Below are 18,927 nucleotides of genomic sequence, written 5' to 3'. Positions count from 1 at the left end.
CGCGCAGACAAGAGGCTGGCGAGAGGCGGTTGAGGACCGGTGCAGAGGAACGGCTGAGCTGGTCTGCGGAGTTCAGGATGGTGAGAGCAGGCCGGGGCGGCGGGGCCCGGGGCCTCGGAGGGTGGGGGGCCCGGGGCCTCGGAGGGTGGGGGGCCCCACGGCACGGAGACCGCCGTCCCCTCGGAGTCGGGGGGGCTTCCTCACAGCCCGGGCTCCTACGAGGGCGAGCGAAGGCATAGCAGCCCGGGAGGCCGCAGGTTCCTCCTGGCTCCTCACAACGCCAGTGCGAGCCAGTGCGAGCCAGTGCGAGCCAGTGCGAGCCAGTGCGAGCCAGATGCACCGTGTCCCAGCTCGCTGTGAAGATCCAGGATGGTGGGATGTCGTTCCCGTCCGGAGTCCCAGCCTCCTAGGACTCCAGTCTCAAAAAAATACAACCAAAGAGGGTAGCAGATTGGTTTTGGGGAGAGGGATTTTGTTTTGTTTTCTGATACCAGTGCCCTTGACTGAGAGAACAACTGTGGCATTAATTCCGGAATATTCTAGAAGCTGCCAAGCTTTCTGGCCTAATGTTCGCCGTAGGAAAGTGAAAGTTACTGAGCCCAAAGAGCCTTTGTTTGGTTTTTTTTTTTTTTTTTTTTTTTTTTTTTTTTTTTTGGTTTTTCGAGACAGGGTTTCTCTGTGTAGCTTTGCGCCTTTCCTGGGACTCACTTGGTAGCCCAGGCTGGCCTCGAACTCACAGAGATCCGCCTGGCTCTGCCTCCCGAGTGCTGGGATTAAAGGCGTGCGCCACCACCGCCCGGCCTTTGTTTGGAATTTTAAGACAGTCTCCTAGCCCGTGTTGTGGTGGACTTGAGCTGTTGTCTGTCGGGAGATGGCCTTGAACTGGTAGGCCCGCCCTCTGCCTCCTCCGTGTGGGGATCGCCAAGAGTTTGCCACCAGCTTCACCCAGCTTCCCAAAGAACTTCTTGGTTTGTGGCTACGGCTGTTTTTTATGTTCTGTGGTTAAGTAGGATAGTTTGTTCACATTAGAAAGTAAATCTGAGATGTGTGCTGTGGCATGCCTAATCTCAAGTGCTAGGTGGGCTGAGACAGGAAGATTAGATTTCAAGACTAGTCTGAGCAAATTTGAGGCCGGCCTGGGCTACAAGAACTTACGAAAAAAACAAAACTAAGAACCTATTTAAAGTGGTTTTTTTTTTTCCCTTTGATTGAAATTGTTGTATGTGTATGCCTGTGAGAGGTTGTGTTCGTGAGTGCAGTTTCCCAGAGAGGCCACAAGAGGGCATTGAAGACCCAGAAGCTGGAGTCAGAGGCAGTTGTGAGCCTGGGAACCAAACTCTGGTTCTTGCAACGGGAGTGCCCTCTGGGGATTGGGGATTTAGCTCAGTGGCCGAGTCCGGGGTTTGGGGGTTCAGCAAGCACAAGGCCCTGTGTTATCAGTGAAATTATGCTCCATAACCCATGATTTACAAAAAACTGTTTTCTCAATAAGTTTATATCCACATTTATAGCTATCCTGGTTCACGTTTGGCCCATGGGCCATAGATAGGATGCTTCTGATGTAGAGTATGTCATGTGACATCTTGCAAATTTCATTTGATCTCTAGATATTTGTGGGGATAACTTATTTAAAACTGAACAAAGTAGTTGCTAAGTGAAGTTAGGTCCTGTAGTTATAAATGCTATTCCATTTATAACTGATTACTTGGGTTGAATCAAACATACAATTTATAAATGTAGAACTAAAGAAACCCGTAAGTTAGATGATGGTGGCACATATTTATAATCCTAGTATCTGTATGCTGAGGCAGAAAGATTTCAGTTCCCAGGCCAGCCTGGGCTATATAGCCAGTCCTGGCCTTAAAAATTTTAAATAAAGGGGGAAAAAATCAGATGATATTGTAGAAAATTAGGATGTGTTACATTTGTTTATGCTATGGAACATTTAATAATGCAAAGGTGTGTTGCATTCTTTTATGTTGCATTTGTTTAACTCTGTGAAGCTGTGTTACTGTGCCTGTCTGAAACACCTGATGGGCATTCAGCTCTTTACTAGACTAATAGCTAGGCAGGAGAGAGGATAGGTGGGGCTGGCAGGAGAGAGGAGAAATGTAAGGAGAAATCTTGGAGGAAAAGCAGGAACAAGAGAGGAAGGAAGACTAGGGGCCAGCCAGCCACAGAGTAAGAGTGAAAGTAAGATTTACAGAAGTAAGAAAAGGAAAAAGCCCAGAGGCAAAAGGTAGGTGGGATAAATTAAGAGAAGCTGGCAAGAAACCAGCCAAGCTAAAGGCAGGGCATTTATAATTAAGAATAAGCCTCTGTGGTTTATTTGGGAGCTAGGTGGTGCCCCCCCAAAAAGAGCAAAGACTAAAAGAGTATAAAAACTAACAACTACAGGATAGTGCAGTATCTCAATACTTAACGACGTCTGGAAGTGTTACGTCCCTAGACCTGACAGGAAGAGTGATTGCTCTAAGGATGGTATCTCTGTGAAGAACATTAACTCAGGAGTTATGAGGCCATAGGGATGGCAATGCTCAGATGTAGTGATCATGAGTCAACTTCCTGGTACTCGGAATGGCATGGAGAGTGATTAAAAAGGGTTGATCTAGATGGGCAGATAGAAGACAGTGACTGTCCAGGCCGGGTGATCTGGGACCTGTTGTTTTTCCTTACTGGACTTTATCTTATCCTTTAGTTGGGCCACAGTTAAAACCTGATAGATTTTTAGGGAGTTACTGTGACTCTCCCTAATGAGCTAAATTGTTGACATTGCATGGTTTTCCAAGTCTTAAGCATATTTTTGAAGAGTGAGAAACATTTATGCCCTGGGGCTGCTACTTAATAGTATGGTTGGCCTGGTGTGATTGTTTTCATCTGTTATCCTAGCACTTGAGAAGCTGAGGCAAGAGGATTGCCACTAGTTTGTTTGAAGCCAGCCGGGGTCAATGAAACTACATATCAAAATAGGACAAGTTTAGAGCAGACCACGCTGTGTGACCTGTGTGTAAATGTGTGTGTTTGTCTCGGGATAGGGTTGGACTTGAACTCTACTTAATCTTTCCTTCTGGGTACTGGGATTATGGGCCTGTGCAAGCATACCTGGTGGCACTCAGTTTTCTTGGGTGTGTGTGTGTGTGTGTGTGTGTGTGTGTGTGTGTGTGTGTGTGTGGTTTTTTGTTTAGTTTTGTAATTCATTTATTTTATTTGCATTGGTGTTGTGCCTACATGTATGTGAGGGTGTCAGATCTTAGAGTTACAGATAGTTGTGAGCTGCCATGTAGGTGCTGGAAATTGAACCCCAGTCCTCTGGAAGAGCAATCCACAGTGCTCTTAACCACTGAGCCATTTCTCCAGCCCCAGCAGTCAGTTTTAATAGAGATAAAAAGAGTGCCTGAGCTTCATTGTGAATAAAGTTTGGAAATAGACACTGTGGCACTACATAAAATTATGCTGGTATGTCCATTTCCGTTGAATGAATGTCATGTCTGTTCTGGATTCCAGCGAGAGTGTATCTCTATCCACGTGGGGCAGGCAGGTGTCCAGATTGGCAATGCCTGCTGGGAACTGTACTGCCTTGAACATGGTATTCAGCCTGACGGGCAGATGCCAAGCGACAAAACCATTGGTGGCGGGGATGATTCATTCAACACATTCTTCAGTGAAACCGGAGCTGGCAAGCATGTGCCCAGAGCAGTGTTTGTGGACCTGGAGCCCACTGTGGTCGGTAGGTGCCTGGGCTCTGGGTGGAGGCTCTCCTGGGAGAGTGGGAGTGTGTCAGGAAAAGCCACTGAAATCTCTGCAGAGTAGATAAGCTACACAAATGTGTGCTTGTGACTGTTGGGTGAGACACTGAAAGGGTTGTATGTGGTTTACATATAATCAAAGTCTAGGAGACGCTGTTGACACACGTGTGCAGTGGAATTGAATATCCTTTGCCCGAAAGACTCACAGGATATACGGTCTCTCTAGATGAAGTGCGTACTGGAACCTACAGGCAACTTTTCCACCCAGAGCAGCTGATCACTGGGAAGGAGGATGCGGCCAATAATTATGCCAGAGGTCATTACACCATTGGCAAGGAGATTGTCGACCTGGTCCTGGACCGGATCCGAAAACTAGTAAGAGGATTGCAGAGGAGGCTTCATGTGGTGGTTGTCCTGGTCCAGAGAGTCGGCATAGGTGGTGGTGGTGTCATTGTCTTGCTGTGATAAAACACCATGACCAGTGCATCTTGGGGAAGAAAGGGTTTATTTGGCTTACACTTCTTAATTGAGGCTCCCTCCTCTCAGACGACTCTACCTTGTGTCAAATTGACATAAAACTATCAAGCCCAGTCATTTTTGACAAATCTGTTAGAATCAGGAATCTATCATGAGTTTACCAAAATACCTTACTAAACCTCGGCTGAGATGCATTCATAGGCCATATGTCAAAGTGCAGTGTGCATGTTGTAGACAGTCTGAATTTGCATCAGTTTGCGGAAATGGAAGTCTTGAATGTGGGGCTTGGAGGTTGGGGGCGTGGCTTTGTAGGCATTGGCTTACATCCTCTGATTTTTCAACAGGCAGATCTGTGCACAGGACTGCAGGGCTTCCTCATCTTCCACAGCTTTGGAGGTGGCACAGGGTCTGGGTTTGCATCTCTACTTATGGAACGGCTTTCAGTGGACTATGGCAAGAAGTCCAAGCTGGAATTTGCCATTTACCCAGCCCCCCAGGTTTCCACAGCCGTTGTGGAGCCCTACAACTCCATCTTGACCACACACACAACGCTGGAACATTCTGATTGTGCTTTCATGGTGGATAATGAAGCCATCTATGATATCTGTCGGCGCAACCTGGATATTGAACGTCCCACATATACCAACCTCAATCGACTGATCGGGCAGATCGTGTCATCCATCACAGCCTCCTTGAGGTTTGATGGGGCCCTGAATGTGGACTTAACAGAATTCCAGACCAACCTGGTGCCATACCCTCGCATCCACTTCCCACTGGCAACCTATGCCCCAGTCATCTCAGCTGAGAAGGCATACCATGAGCAGCTGTCAGTGGCAGAGATCACCAACGCTTGCTTCGAGCCAGCCAATCAGATGGTCAAGTGTGACCCTCGCCATGGCAAATACATGGCCTGCTGCATGTTGTACAGGGGGGATGTGGTCCCAAAAGATGTCAATGCGGCTATTGCTACCATCAAGACAAAGCGCACCATCCAATTTGTGGATTGGTGCCCAACTGGATTTAAGGTAGGATTGGGTGCTGTGACAATTTTATCTGCCAGCAAGCAACAGCTCCTGCCTCAGGGCCATAGCTTTGGGCGAGAATTCCCCTTTCCATGTTAGGCTCCAAAAAAAAGCATGTATAGTAAGTAAAGTTGCTAAGTGACTTAACACCTTTCCAAAAGATACTGGGAACTCTTTTTCTTACAACCACCAATTACCAAATCTTATTTCTTGTTTGTTTGTTTGGTTTTGGTTTGAGTTGGTTGGTTGGTTTTTCTGAAACAACGTTTCTCTGTGTAACGGTGGCTGTTATGGAACTCACTCTGTGGACCAGGCTGGCCTCGACCTCAGAGAGATCTGCCTGCCTCTGCCTCCAAGTGCTGGGATTAAAGGCGTGCGCCACCGCCACCTGGCCCCAATCCTTGTTTCTTAAACCATCAATTACCAAACCCTGAGCAGATGAATTTTTCTCAATCAGTGAGACACTAAGAAGACAAGGACTTCAAGGGAGGGTGTGTCTGTTGACAGGTGCTGGGAATGCTGTGCCTTGCCCAGGCTCCTCCCAGCCGACCCTGGGGTTCTGCAGTGAAGAGCTGCCTGTGGGGAAGTATCAGTTAGGAGTTGGCTGTCCCTACAGAGGGTCTGCAGCACCAGATGCACCTCTTAGTCCCTTCTTCGTCCCTTTGTCGGCATCGGTGTGGCTTATCACACAGTCTTCTACAACCATTGCTGGGCTACACTAGTTTCCATGTTTAAAATAGAGTTTTAGCTGGACATTCATGGTTGGCACATGCCTCTAATCCCAGCATTAGAGTGAGTTCAAGATCATCCCTGGCCACATAGTCTGCAGCCAGCTTGGGATTTTCAAATAATTTTTAGAGCCTTTAAATTATAAAAAAAAACATAACAAAATATTTAAAAGGAAGGCTGAAATATTATTAACTTACATTTTTAATAATATTAATATCTAAATAATACTAAAATGTTAACTGGAAGACTGAAAGCTGAATTTTCTGCCCCAAGGCTTTTTGTCCCTATAAAACAGGAGGCATGTTCAAGATATAGTATGCCTCTTACCTTTTTTTTTTTTTTTTTTTTTTTTTTAAGATTATGTAGTGTCCTGTCTGCATGTATCCCTGCAGGCCAGAAGAGGGCACCAGATCTCATTACAGATGGTTGTGAGCCACCCTGTGGTTGCTGGGAATTGAACTCAGGACCTCTGGAAGAACAGCCAGTGCTCTTAACCACTGAGACACCCTTCCAGCCCCATGTTATGCCTCTTATGAGTGTTGTTGGTTGACAGGCCAGCTGAGGAGCAGAGGATATCCTTTTTAAATTGGGAGTGTACTTCTTGATCCTCCATTCTGACTGTGTTCCTAGCTGCTGCTAACAGCCATCTGTTCATCAGGGTGTAAGAAGGTTTCTACCCCTGCACATTCCTAAGGTTTATCATCCTTCAGTCCCAAAGAGTTCTCCTTGCTAGAGTTCACTGCTACATAGGGGTTTTGTATACACAAATACAAATATTTCAGTTGGTTTCCTTTTAACTAAGCATACTATACCATGCGTAGGGTTCTCATTCTTTGTTGTATTGTGTGTTGTTTCCAGTTTGGCCATTAGTGGTTCAAGTAAGTACTTAAAATCTGTATACGTATTGCTTTGTGAAGGTGATTATTCATTCCCCAAAGTGTAGTATGAGTATTTGCAGTTTAAGCTAGGTCCACAGTTCCCGATTTCTAGTGAACTCTCATATTTCCGAGGTTATTATAAACTTCACTGTATTTTCTCCTCTTCTGGCAGGTGGGTATTAACTACCAGCCCCCTACTGTGGTCCCTGGAGGAGACCTGGCCAAGGTGCAGAGGGCCGTGTGCATGCTGAGCAACACCACTGCCATCGCAGAGGCTTGGGCCCGCCTGGACCACAAGTTTGACCTCATGTATGCCAAGCGAGCCTTTGTGCACTGGTACGTGGGAGAAGGCATGGAGGAAGGGGAGTTCTCAGAGGCCCGGGAGGACCTGGCAGCGCTGGAGAAGGATTATGAAGAGGTGGGCGTCGATTCCGTGGAAGCAGAGGCAGAAGAAGGGGAAGAATACTGAGTGTGTGGGTCTGGCTGGCAGCCATCCATGTACATCTTCCCCACCATTGAAACTAAAGGATATATTTACTTATTAAAATTTCTATATTGAGACATTTCCTTCCCTGTGTGCTGTACTTCCTAACAAAATTCCTTTCTAGATACCTGCCTTTCCCAAGTAAAATTCTCTGGGGAAAAACGCACACAATGATAAACAGGTCTGTCTGTTAAGTCTTAAGTTCTAAGGACAATGGGATAAGGTGTTTTAAAGTACTGCTTGAGTAGCACAGAAATGGACCGTGTCTTGGATGCTTCTTAGGAGGGGGTCCCCCTGGGCCTCAGGTGTGTGTTCCCGGGCTGTGAGATGCTTCATTCCCACTGAATCATTAGCTTACCTCCCCTGGTGTTGATTGCTGTTGACTTACCCTCACATGGCCCATGTTGTACTCAGATCACCCTCTACCGAGCCCTGGTTCCTGGTATGGATGGAATTGAGTGTTGAGCACTGGTCTTGGTAGGTTCTTTTATTCGAGAACCATGAGTTTTCTTGGTAATGGCCCTTTGTCAGTCCAGGGCTGCCCAGGACCATATCTCAGTGTAGAAGATTGTGGTACCACACCACATAGACCCACATGCAGTTGCTCCATCCTTCTCAACCAGTAGGTATGCTTAGATGCACAAATGAGCCATGTATACGATGGCGTGAATCTTCCAGAATGACTGGTGCCTTCTTTGGGTCAAAATGAAACTTCTGTGAGAGGGTCCAGGTATCTTGAGTCCAGCAGAAGACCCAGTGTCTCCAGGTTTGGCTGTTCTTTTACATTTGCCTGATGATGCCGAACAAACTTCTTTTCCGTCTCCAGGCCTCAGTTTCTCCTTTCTCAAGCAGGTGGTGCCTATTCAAAGGACTGTAGGAAATCTGCCTTCCCTCTTTAGCAGCACAGGTTTGTGCCTCTGCAGACTTCCCAAGAAAGACAAGTCAAGGTGTGCTCTTGGCTGCCTAGCTTCAGAGGCCAGGGCTTGTGCGGCCTGGCTTCTAAGTACCTCTACTTCTCAGTACTTTGAGAATTGCTTTAAATAGGTGAGCACCCAAACAGAATGGCAGCACTATGCCCTGATGAGGAAGCCCTCAAACACCTGGTGTGAGCACAGGCTGCCATAAGAGCCAAAGGTACTGATTCTGCTTCCTAGTTGTAATGGTAAAAAGCTCACTGCCGGCCGGGCGGTGGTGGCACACGCCTTTAATCCCAGCACTCGGGAGGCAGAGGCAGGTGGATCTCCGTGAGTTCGAGGCCAGCCTGGTCTACAGAGTGAGATCCAGGAAAAGGCGTAAAGCTACACAGAGAAACCCTGTCTCAAAAAACCAAAAAAAAAAAAAAAAAAAAAAAAAGCTCACTGCCTGTGTCATGAGAGAAAGCCTTTTAGTGAGGGGCAGACAGGGTATTCAGCACCCAGTTCTCCAAGCCAGACCTATGTAAGACTGGTTTCAGGCACAAAATAGCCCAGATCTGAAACTTGGAGTTTGGGTCCAGGAAGAGAAAGAAGACAGTATGGCAGGAGCTGGGTGATCCGCCGAGCCAGGCCTTAAACTAGGTTCTGCTTCCACGTGCTGGGATTGCAGGTGTGAACCGCCCTGCCCGTTCTAAACCTGACACTTCTAATAGACACAAGCTCTGTGCTTCATCCTTCCTCACATCATGCAAAATCTAGTGCCCAGTCCTCACTCCAGGCTGCTCAGAATTGCACGTGTGTACACAACACATAGAATGCTGTTTTCCACCTCTGGTTTTGCAGCTCTCAGTGAAGGCCCAGCTCTGCGTACCTCTCTGCTCATACTCCACTCAAATATTCTACCTGCAGGGCAAACAGATGCACTTTCTCATTGAGTGTATTACCCAGGATGAATGAACATCCCCTCTCCCCACTCAGCAGGGGAGCTCCTGGAGGGCCAGGTGTGCTGAGTGGTGGTACCCATTCTGTCCACTCCTTTCCTTTCCCTAGCCCATAGCACCACTTTGCCCCATGGAGCCATGCCTGTGGAGCTGAGACAATGGGGCTCCCCAAGCCTTGTCCCCCAAAATGAGGAATCCCCTGACCCCCAGGTTGTGTGCCCCCACCCTTTTCCTCTCTCTCCTCCATTTCTTTTTTTACCTTATGTAATGAAAATTATGAGGTTTTTATTTTTTAAAACTTAAGTTTGAGTTAGATAATCTAAGTTCAAGGCCAGTCTGAACTACATAGAGACGTACGTGTGTGTGTGTGTGTGTGTGTGTGCGCGCGCGCGCGCGCGCGCGCGCGCGTGCGCTGTTTTTTTTGGGAGGGGGGAGGAAGGAGAGGTTCTTTTGTTTCCTGCTAACGTACCTCTGCTTTCTGAAGAGCCTGTGTTCAAACTGTTGTCTGTACTGCATTCTGGTTATTTTTTTCTCTACCTTATTCACAATGGTCCTCCTCCTCTTTCTCCTCTGATTTCACATACAAAGCCCAATTCCTCACACACAGAAAGTAATAACTAAACTTGAATAGATGAATGAATGAATGAATGAATGAATGCAGTTTAGCTCTCTGGTCCTCTCATTGCTTTCCTGAAAACAGAGGAAACAGTAAGGGCTTCCAACTCTAACAATCTCTATTCCAACATTTACTAAGTGAGCATTTGTTGAGTTCTTGTATAATACCTGACCAAAAGAAATTCCCCTTAAAAGTGTGTTGAAGGGACACAGATCAACTGTGCCTTGTTGTCTTCTAGACGTAAGTCAGCCTGGCCAGTGAGAGAGCATTAGATACTTCACTTTGCCTCTTTAAACTCACAGACATTTCAAACCACCTGAGATCTAGCCAAAATGGAGTTCAAGAGGCATTGCCTTGGGAGGTCCTTTCAGAGTGGCCTGCCTTTTGTCTCAGTCAACAAACCAGGCAACATGGAGGCAGTCTCTGGCTTAAGATTACATAGCACCTGCCTCTGTTTTTCTCTGACATTTTCATAAAAAGAACATCTCTTTCCTAATACGGGTCCTCTTTGCACATCTCTGCGGTTAATGCCACTTATCTCATGAGATGAAATTCACCCCTGTGTCCTTCCTCCCTCTCTAGGGAACTGAAACACGTCTTGTCCACCTCCTCAGAGGGCAGCACGTCTATCAGAGGGCATCAGACCCTGAGAAACTGATAGGAGCAGAGGCCTAGAACAGAGAGATGTAAAACCGTATGGGTTCTAGGCCCCCAAAGACCACTAGCTTCCCCAAATCCTACTTGCAGTACTCCATATGTCATTTCCTAAACAAAAACCCCAACACCTGTCTTAAGCTGTGCTGGGGATGCTGTGAATGTGTTGCTTTGATTGATTGATAAATAAAATGCTGATTGGCCAGTAGCCAGGCAGGAAGTATAGTGTAGGCGGGATAGGAGAGAGGAGAATTCGGGGAGGTGGAAGGCTGAGGCAGAGGGAGACTCTGCCAACCGCCACGAGGAGAAGCATGATGTAAGATACCGGTGAGCCATGTGGCAAGGTATAGATTTATAGAAATGGGTTAATTTAATATATAAGAACAGATAGCAAGAAGCCTGCCACGCCGTACAGTTTATAAGTAATATAAGTCTCTGTGTGTTTACTTGGGGGACGCTAGTGGGATAGATTTTTCCCGACTGCCAGCGCACTCAGGCCAAACACTCTCTTCCATTGAGTTATGCCCTCATCCCCTTGCCCTTTTTTTTTTTTTTTTTTTTTTTGGTTTTTCGAGACAGGGTTTCTCTGTGTAGCTTTGCGCCTCTCCTGGAACTCACTTGGTAGCCCAGACTGGCCTCGAACTCACAGAGATCCGCCTGGCTCTGCCTCCCGAGTGCTGGGATTAAAGGCGTGTGCCACCACCGCCCGGCACCCTTTTGTTTTAATAGCAGTGACCTTGAAGGCACTTGAGAGGGCACGAGATGCTGCAGAAACCCAAAATCAATATTGCGCCACAAGAGGGCACCCAAAGCCCAGACAATAGGGACATGGTCCTTCCTGCTTCCGTTCAAACTGTGTAAATGAAGTGATGGGTAAACCAAGGCTCCTCAGAGAGCCAGGCAGAACTTTAAGCTCCAGGTTATGCAACCGGCCCTCAAGGCCCCTGTGACCATTTCTTTAAGGCCTCAGCTCACCTGCTCCTCTTGAACAGAATTTGTCACCACAGACCTTCCTGCTTCATAGGAGCATCTCGACCTCGGTGTGGAAGCTCCTGACCCTGGGTAAATGCAGCTTATTTGGTCTCTGTACCCTGGAATGTTCTGGAAACCCTGCAGGTTCTGTCCAGTGCTGGGGTCATTAGCATAATTTCAGCATTGAGAATGGTCTTTCAGAGCTTTGCAGGTACCCAGGAGGCATCGGCAGATCTAAGCTCATCCAGAGTGTAGACTTAGTATCAGAACTGTCCAATGCTGAGTGCAGTTAAAGCCTTAAGGGACTCTGGGTACTAAATTTGTAAGACTCACTGTTTGGTTGGTTCTTGTTACATTGATACAAGCCCAGGTATATATGGGAAGAGGGAATCTTATTTGAGGGAAAAAACTGCCTCCATAAGATTGGCCTGTAGGGGTATTATCTTGATTAATGACTGATGTGGGAGGGCCCAACTCTCTGGGAGCCATGCCATCCTAGGGCGCATGGTCCTAGATTGTATAAGAAATCAAGATGAGGACGCCATGAAATGCTGGTCAGTAAGCATGGTCTCTGCTTCAGGTCCTGCCTCCAGGTTCCTGCTTTGAGTGCCTGCTTTGACTTCCCTCAATGATAAACAAGTTGATTTTGGCTGTGGTGTTTTATCACAGCAACAGAAACCCTAATTAAGACGCTCACATAGATGTACATGGGCCCAAGTCTGGGATGGAGGCCTGGCATCTCTGACAAGGAGAGCACTCAAGCTTCCTGAGGTGGGAACTGCAGATTACAGTCATCCAGGGAGTGCTCTCTTAATGGGCACGGGTCCTTTAACACTGGGAACATTTGGAGCCCACTTGTTAGCTCTGTACTGTCCCAGTGAAGATAAGACCGTATTTTCTGGAGATTCCTCCTCTTACAGTTCTGGGCTATGGCTGGCCACAAGAGAAATGTTAGAAGCACTGAGAAGTGGGATGCGGGATGGAATTGGCGACCACAGTGCTCGGTGAGTCAGTGGCACAGGCGTTGCTGTGCTCACATTGTCACTGACTACGGGCTGACCTTGGCTGCATGAAGCACAGGCAGCAGCCAGACTTGTATCTCTCCCGGGCCCAGTTGGATCTCCATCCTCTCTAGCTCCTGGACCACCTGTGCGCTCAGTTCCCCGGCCGAGGGGGCTGGGTCCTTCCATAGACAATTCGCCTTACCAGAGTTGGAGGTGGTGAGGCACAGGTCACAGCTGTTCTTGGTTTTCTCCACTTCACACTCAGCGTCTCTCCTCCCCTGACCTACAGTGGTCTTCAGGCTCACCACACGCGCAGGCAGAGGTCCCAGCCTTCCTTGGCCCCTCTCACGATTCCATAAGATCTAAGCACTAAAGTGAGTCAGAAGTGAGACAATGAAACTCAGGCTAGACACCAACTATCACTCACAGGGATGACCAGTACGTTTGTTAAAGTTTCTGCAAAGGTTTTATAAAGGATTCGACCTGAAGAGCTATACATTTACCTCATTGTGCTTTAAAAGTGTATAATTTTAAAGATGTAATCATTTCAATATTAGTGATTGTGCTGTCTAATTTTATGTCACCTTGACTGCCTCCATAAGATCCATCTGTAGGGATCTTTTTCCTAATTAGTGACTGATGGAGGAGAGCCCAGCCCCTTGTGGGTGGTGCCATCCCTGCTGGCCTGGTGACCTGGGTTCTATAAGAAAGCAGGTTGATTGTACAACCACTGTGGAAATCAGTATGGCGGTTTCTCAGAAAATTGGGAATCAATCTACCGCAAGACCCAGTCATACCAACTCTTGGGCATATACCCAAGGAATACTCAATCATACCACAAAGATACATGCTCCACTATGTTCATAGCAGCATTATTCATAATAGCCAGAACCTGGAAACAACCTAGATGCCCATCAACTGAAGAATGAATTAAGAAAATGTGGTACATCTACACAATGGAGTACTACTCAGCAGAGAAAAACAATGACAGCAGGAAATTTGCAGGCAAATGGATAGAACTAGAAAATATCATCCTGAGAGAGGTAACTTAGACTCAGAAGGACAAACATGGTATGTACTCACTCATAAGTGGATACTAGATATAAAGCAAAGGACAATCAGACTGCAACCCACAGATCCAGGGAGACTACCTAGCAGAGGGGACCCTAGGATGACTGTGGCTTATAATAAGTTTTGGTTTTGCTCAAACACTGGGCAAGCTTTAGTGAAATATTTCACTATTAGGGTAAGAATTTGTACTGTATCAAGCTGATGAAAAAAATGCTGGCTGTACTTTCAGGAGGGGAGGCTAAAATCTTTTTAGATTATGGATTAGCCTATAGAAAAATGTCTGCCGTAAATCCAACAGTGAAGGGGAGGATGAATAGGAATCTCACTTACACAACTTAAGTAAAACAGTTCTCTGAACAGATGAAGATAGGTTTCTTCTATATCCCAGAATCTAATCTATATTTATATGTATAATTCAGCTATTATTTGGCTTAAATGGGCTTATTGGAAAATGTTATCATTTTTACTATTTTCTACAGAGAAAATATTGTACTGTTTAAAATAACCCCTGGACTTTTGAATTATAACTTGAATTATGTTCAAGCTATCTATATATTATTTCTCCTGCAGTTGTACATAAAATGTTTTTACATTCAAAAAAAGGACAAATACTATAAAACTGTATTACATGAAATATATAGAATATACAAATTCATAGAGACAGATTAGACGTTATCACAAGATGGAGAAGAAAGGAATATAGAGCAATGATTTCCTAAGTACAGAATCTCTGTTTTGTGTGATGGAAAAATCCCACAAATGGACAGTAGTATCAGGACATAATATGAATGTAATAAATTAACACAATTAATGTAATTAATGAATATCATAATTATAATTATTGAAAGAATACCTCAAATGTAATCAATGAATACCACAAATATAATTAATATCATGAGTGTAATTAATGAATATTGTGAGTGTAATTAAAAATAAAGAAAGAGGCCGGGCGGTGGTGGCGCACGCCTTTAATCCCAGCACTCGGGAGGCAGAGGCAGGCGGATCTCTGTGAGTTCGAGGCCAGCCTGGTCTACAGAGCGAGATCCAGGAAAGGCGCAAAGCTACACAGAGAAACCCTGTCTCGAAAAACCAAAAAAATAAAAAAATAAAAAAAAATAAAAAAAAAAGAAAGAGAGAGAGAGAGAGAGAGAGAGAGAGAGAGAGAGAGAGAGAGAGAGAAAGAAAGAAAGAAGAAAGAAAGAAAGAAAGAAAGAAAGAAAGAAAGAAAGAAAGAAAGAGAAAGCAGGCTGAGCAAGCCATGAGGAGCAAGCCAGTAAGCAGCACCCTCCATGGTCTCTGCATCAGCTCCTGCCTCCAGGTTCCTGCCTGTTTGAGATCCTGTTCTGGTTTCCTTCAAATGATGGATTACAATGTGGAAGTGAAAGCCGAATAAACCCTTTCCTCCCCAACTAGCTTTTGGTCACTGTGTTTCATCGCAGCAATAGAACCCCTGACTAGGACTGTGATTCTAAGTTGGATATGTTTACATGCTGACTGTAAATATAATATATCAAGGAATTATGATTGCTAAATGTAAACATTTGTTCAACTCACAAGAAGCATTTAAGTAGTTAGGGAGTTTTTTCTCTTTAGAGTTAGATGTCTGGACTAGTGGTAATATACACTTATAATCCCAGCATTGAGGAGGCTGAGACAGGAAGATCAAGAGTTCAAGGATATCCTAGGCTACACAGTAAATTGAGGCTAACCTGTCTAAAAAGATATCTGGCCAGGAGGTGGTGGCACACGCCTTTAATCCTAGCACTCGGGAGGCAGATCCAGGTGGATCTCTGTGAGTTCAAGACCATCCTGGTCTACAGAGCGAGATCCAGGACAAGCACCAAAATTACACAGAGAAACCCTGTCTCGAAAAACAAAAAAAAAAAAAAAGATATCTGCCCTGTCATGTATCTAAATGCTTAAAATGAAAATTAAATATATTTGATGTTAAATTTGATAAACAATTTAAAATATTTAAGAGAATCCAGTGGATTATTGCAAGGACCAAGCAGATGCCATAACAGGCTGTCAGTCTTCTCTCAGAGATCAGGCCTCGATTTCAGTTTCCTGAGACTTGATTGAGCAGTTTCTGGGAGGGCCATGAATAAAAGACATAGTCCTTGAGTAACTCCCTTTCTGCACATACTCTGACCGATGAAGGTCCAGCCAGTTGTTTACTGTCTGGGACCCCTCACCAACTTAGAGCTACATGCATGGGTCAATGTGAATGTGTGAGGGCAGCCAGCCTTCATGGCAGCTCAAGGACAGAGCCTGGGCCACTGAGTCAGCCCCCACAATCAGTACATGCTAGGCCAGCCAGCCTCCTTGACAGCTCAAGGACAAAGCCTGGGACTTGTCCAGGCCTGCCCCAAAATGGTAACTGTAACCCTAACTAACCCTAGCCAATTAAAAATTACTAACATGATTGCCACTTACATAAACCAATCCTAACTCTGTTCCTATGTAAACCCCAAGTCCCCCTTGCTTTAAAAACCCTGCCCCATTGCTACTCGGGGTCTGTCCTGCTCTGCTGCTGCATCACACGGATGGAGAGTCCTGAGTGAACTCGTAACAATACAAAGACTCCTTGCTTTTGCATTGGATTTGGTCTCTTGGTGGTCTTTGGGGGACTCTGGGTACAAAACTATATTTACAATGGAGTTTAGACTGTTCAAGTTGAGTTAATAAAATTTTAATTTTAAAAAGGATAAATGGGCTGGGTGGTGGTGGCGAATGCCTTTAATCCCAGCACTCAGGAGGCAGAGACAGGCAGATCTCTGTGAGTTCAAGGCCAGCCTAGTCTACAGAGTGAGATCCAGGATAGGCTCCAAAGCTACACAGAGAAATCCTGTCTCAAAAAAAAAAAAAATACAATAAAATAATCAGGAGCTGGAGAGATGGCTCAGCAGTTAAGAGCATTTGGCCGCTCTTTCAGAGGACCTGGGTTCAATTCCCAGCACCCACATGCCATTCACTGCTGTGGGATGGTCTGTATGTCAAGTGTGTTGCTGATTGGTCAATAAATAAATCACTGATTGGCCAGTGGCCAGGCAGGAAGTATAGGCGGGACAAGGAGGAGAATAAAGCTGGGAAGTGTGTTTACTTGGTCGGGTCTGAGCGGCTGTGGGACTGGTGGGTGAGAGAGATTTGTCCTGACTGTGGGCCAGGCAGGAAACTCTAGCTACAGTTCACAACTCTGTGTAACACCAGTTCTGGGGGATCTGACATCCTCACACCAATGCACAAAAAAATAAAATGAAATAAATTATATATAAAAAAAAAAAAAAAGAAATACGAGGCCAGCCTGGACTACCAAGTGAGTTCCAGGAAAGGCGCAAAGCTACACAGAGAAACCCTGTCTCGAAAAACCAAAAAAAAAAAAAAAAAAAAAGAAATAAACACACTCACACCATCTTACCTCTTATTCTAGGCCCTGTTTAGCATGAATATGTGTTAGTGACTTCTCGGTCCCAGTAGTCTCTAAACTGCCTATTCTGAGGTCTCCTGGGGTCTCCACACTGCCGATCCTGGGGTCTCCACACTGCCAATCCCTGGGGTCTCCACACTGCCAATCCTGGGGTCTCCACACTGCCGATCCTGGGGTCTCCACACTGCCGATCCTGGGGTCTCCACACTGCCGATCCTGGGGTCTCCACACTGCCGATCCTGGGGTCCCCACACTGCCGATCTTGGGGTCTCCACACTGCCGGTCCTGGGGTCTCCACACTGCTGATCCTGGGGTCTCCACACTGCTGATCTTGGGGTCTCCACACTGCCGATCCTGGGGTCTCCACACTGCCGATCCTGAAGTTTCCACTTTACTACTCCAAACTCTAGGAAAGTTGATATTTTGTCCCATCTGCCTACTCTCTACCTTGTTCTCCTGGGGTTCTTTACTATTTCCCTTCCATTCTGAGCCCTGCTCTTCCTCAGGAACCCTGAGTTCTCTCGGTTCTCAGCCCTGGCGGAGAAGGTAGGTGCTCATGACTGACTCCTGCAGTGCACATTGCACATTTACACATTTCCCAGCACTGACCCTGTACAGCTCATCATCTGACACTTGCTCACATTCTCCCTGTGAGGTGAGCATCGGCACCCATCCACCCATTCACCCATTCACCCATCCACTCCAACCTACGCCCTCCCTGCCACAGCGAAGAAGACTCATCCACAGACCTTGAGCAACAAGCCCCACTAACAAGTGATAGAGGCGTGGGATGGTCTCAGGTAAGAACAAACACATTTACCTGAAAGGATCCCGTACTCCTTCAGATCTCTGCCATCTCACCGATCCTTGGGCCTCCCCTAGGACTCCCTCTTCAGCCTCCTCTGGCCTCACCGTGCCTGTCTATCATTCTCAACATTTCTCTCTAGGCAATATGTTCACGAAAATGCCAATTCCAGCCTAACTTTTACGTAAAAGAGTTAGGTGTCAGTTTTGACATGAGCAAAGTACATGAATAAACATACCTCCATACAAAAGGCTGCTAAGCACAAAATATGACAGTAGTTGCGTATGGTGGCACAGACCTGAATGTCAGCACTTGGACCATCTAAAGCTCTACATACTGAGTTTGAGGTCAGCCTAGGCTACATAAGGCCCTATCCAAAAAAACAAAACAAAACAAAACAAAAAATCAGAAAGAAAAGAAAAACCACAACCCTTGCCCTCTCCGGGATTACCTGTCCCTTCAGAAGGTGCTAACCAATATCCTACAGGAGTGGAGGGTCAGGGGAGGAGGCATCTAGAGGAAATGAGGACTCTCTCGACACAAACTCACATTTCTGCTCAAACTTTCCCAGGCCAGGGAGCCAGCAGTCGTGATGGTAGGTGTGGGAACAATTAGTCAGCCCCGTCCCCTGTGTGCCACGGAATCTAACTCTTCATCTATGACTTCAGATAAGTTACATGTCAGAACCCCAGCAACAGCACGCGGGCTGTCATGGCAACACACCTACACCCCTCGTTATCGGCCCGCACTGCAGAGGAAACATCTGCCTTCTTCAAAAGGCAGCATGCAGCCCGGCACCTGCACTCACCTGTCATGTCAGCACTTGGGAGGGAGAGGCACAGAATCCAAGGTTGCCTTCCATTACACAGTCAGATCGAGGTTCGCTGAAACTGCAGGAGACCCCCTCTAAATAAATAAATAAGCAACACAAGCAACGGATAACTTGAAAACAAAATTAGCTGGATGTAGTGTCACATCTATAGTCTTAATGCTTAGGACATAAAGACAGGAGAATCAGGTGTTCAAGGTCGTTGTTAGCTACAAAATCAATCTGAAGACATCCTGGACTACACGAGACATTGTCTTTAAAATGAATGAATGAATGAATGAATGAATGAATGAATGAATGAAATAAAACCAGGGAACCTGGCATGGTGGTGCACAACTTTAATCCTAGCCCTCAGGAG

General features: G+C 46.1%; 1 protein-coding gene and 1 long non-coding RNA gene across 2 annotated transcripts; one reads left to right on the top strand and one right to left on the bottom strand.

Annotated features, from left to right (window-relative positions):
* Positions 1-642: 642 nt before the first annotated feature.
* On the top strand, positions 643-8,673 carry LOC128098979 (tubulin alpha-3 chain-like). Its single transcript, XM_052720575.1, has 4 exons — positions 643-3,727; positions 3,973-4,121; positions 4,568-5,248; positions 7,025-8,673. Exons 1-4 carry the CDS (start codon positions 3,451-3,453, stop codon positions 7,319-7,321), a joined length of 1,404 nt encoding a protein of 467 aa, XP_052576535.1. The 5' UTR covers positions 643-3,450; the 3' UTR covers positions 7,322-8,673.
* A 2,477-nt stretch (positions 8,674-11,150) lies between these two features.
* On the bottom strand, positions 11,151-18,283 carry LOC128098980 (uncharacterized). The gene is made up of 3 exons (XR_008214405.1): positions 17,756-18,283; positions 16,927-17,341; positions 11,151-12,799 (listed from the first exon to the last, which is right to left on the bottom strand). It is a non-coding gene; the product is annotated as an uncharacterized LOC128098980 (long non-coding RNA).
* Between the last annotated feature and the right edge of the window lie 644 nt (positions 18,284-18,927).

Source organism: Peromyscus californicus, unplaced genomic scaffold (genome assembly GCF_007827085.1).
Source record: "Peromyscus californicus insignis strain IS unplaced genomic scaffold, ASM782708v3 Scaffold_6__1_contigs__length_162567912, whole genome shotgun sequence".
Taxonomy (NCBI): domain Eukaryota; kingdom Metazoa; phylum Chordata; class Mammalia; order Rodentia; family Cricetidae; genus Peromyscus; species Peromyscus californicus.
The sequence above is the reverse complement of the archived record's forward strand: the minus strand, read 5'-3'. Positions and strand labels throughout refer to the sequence as shown.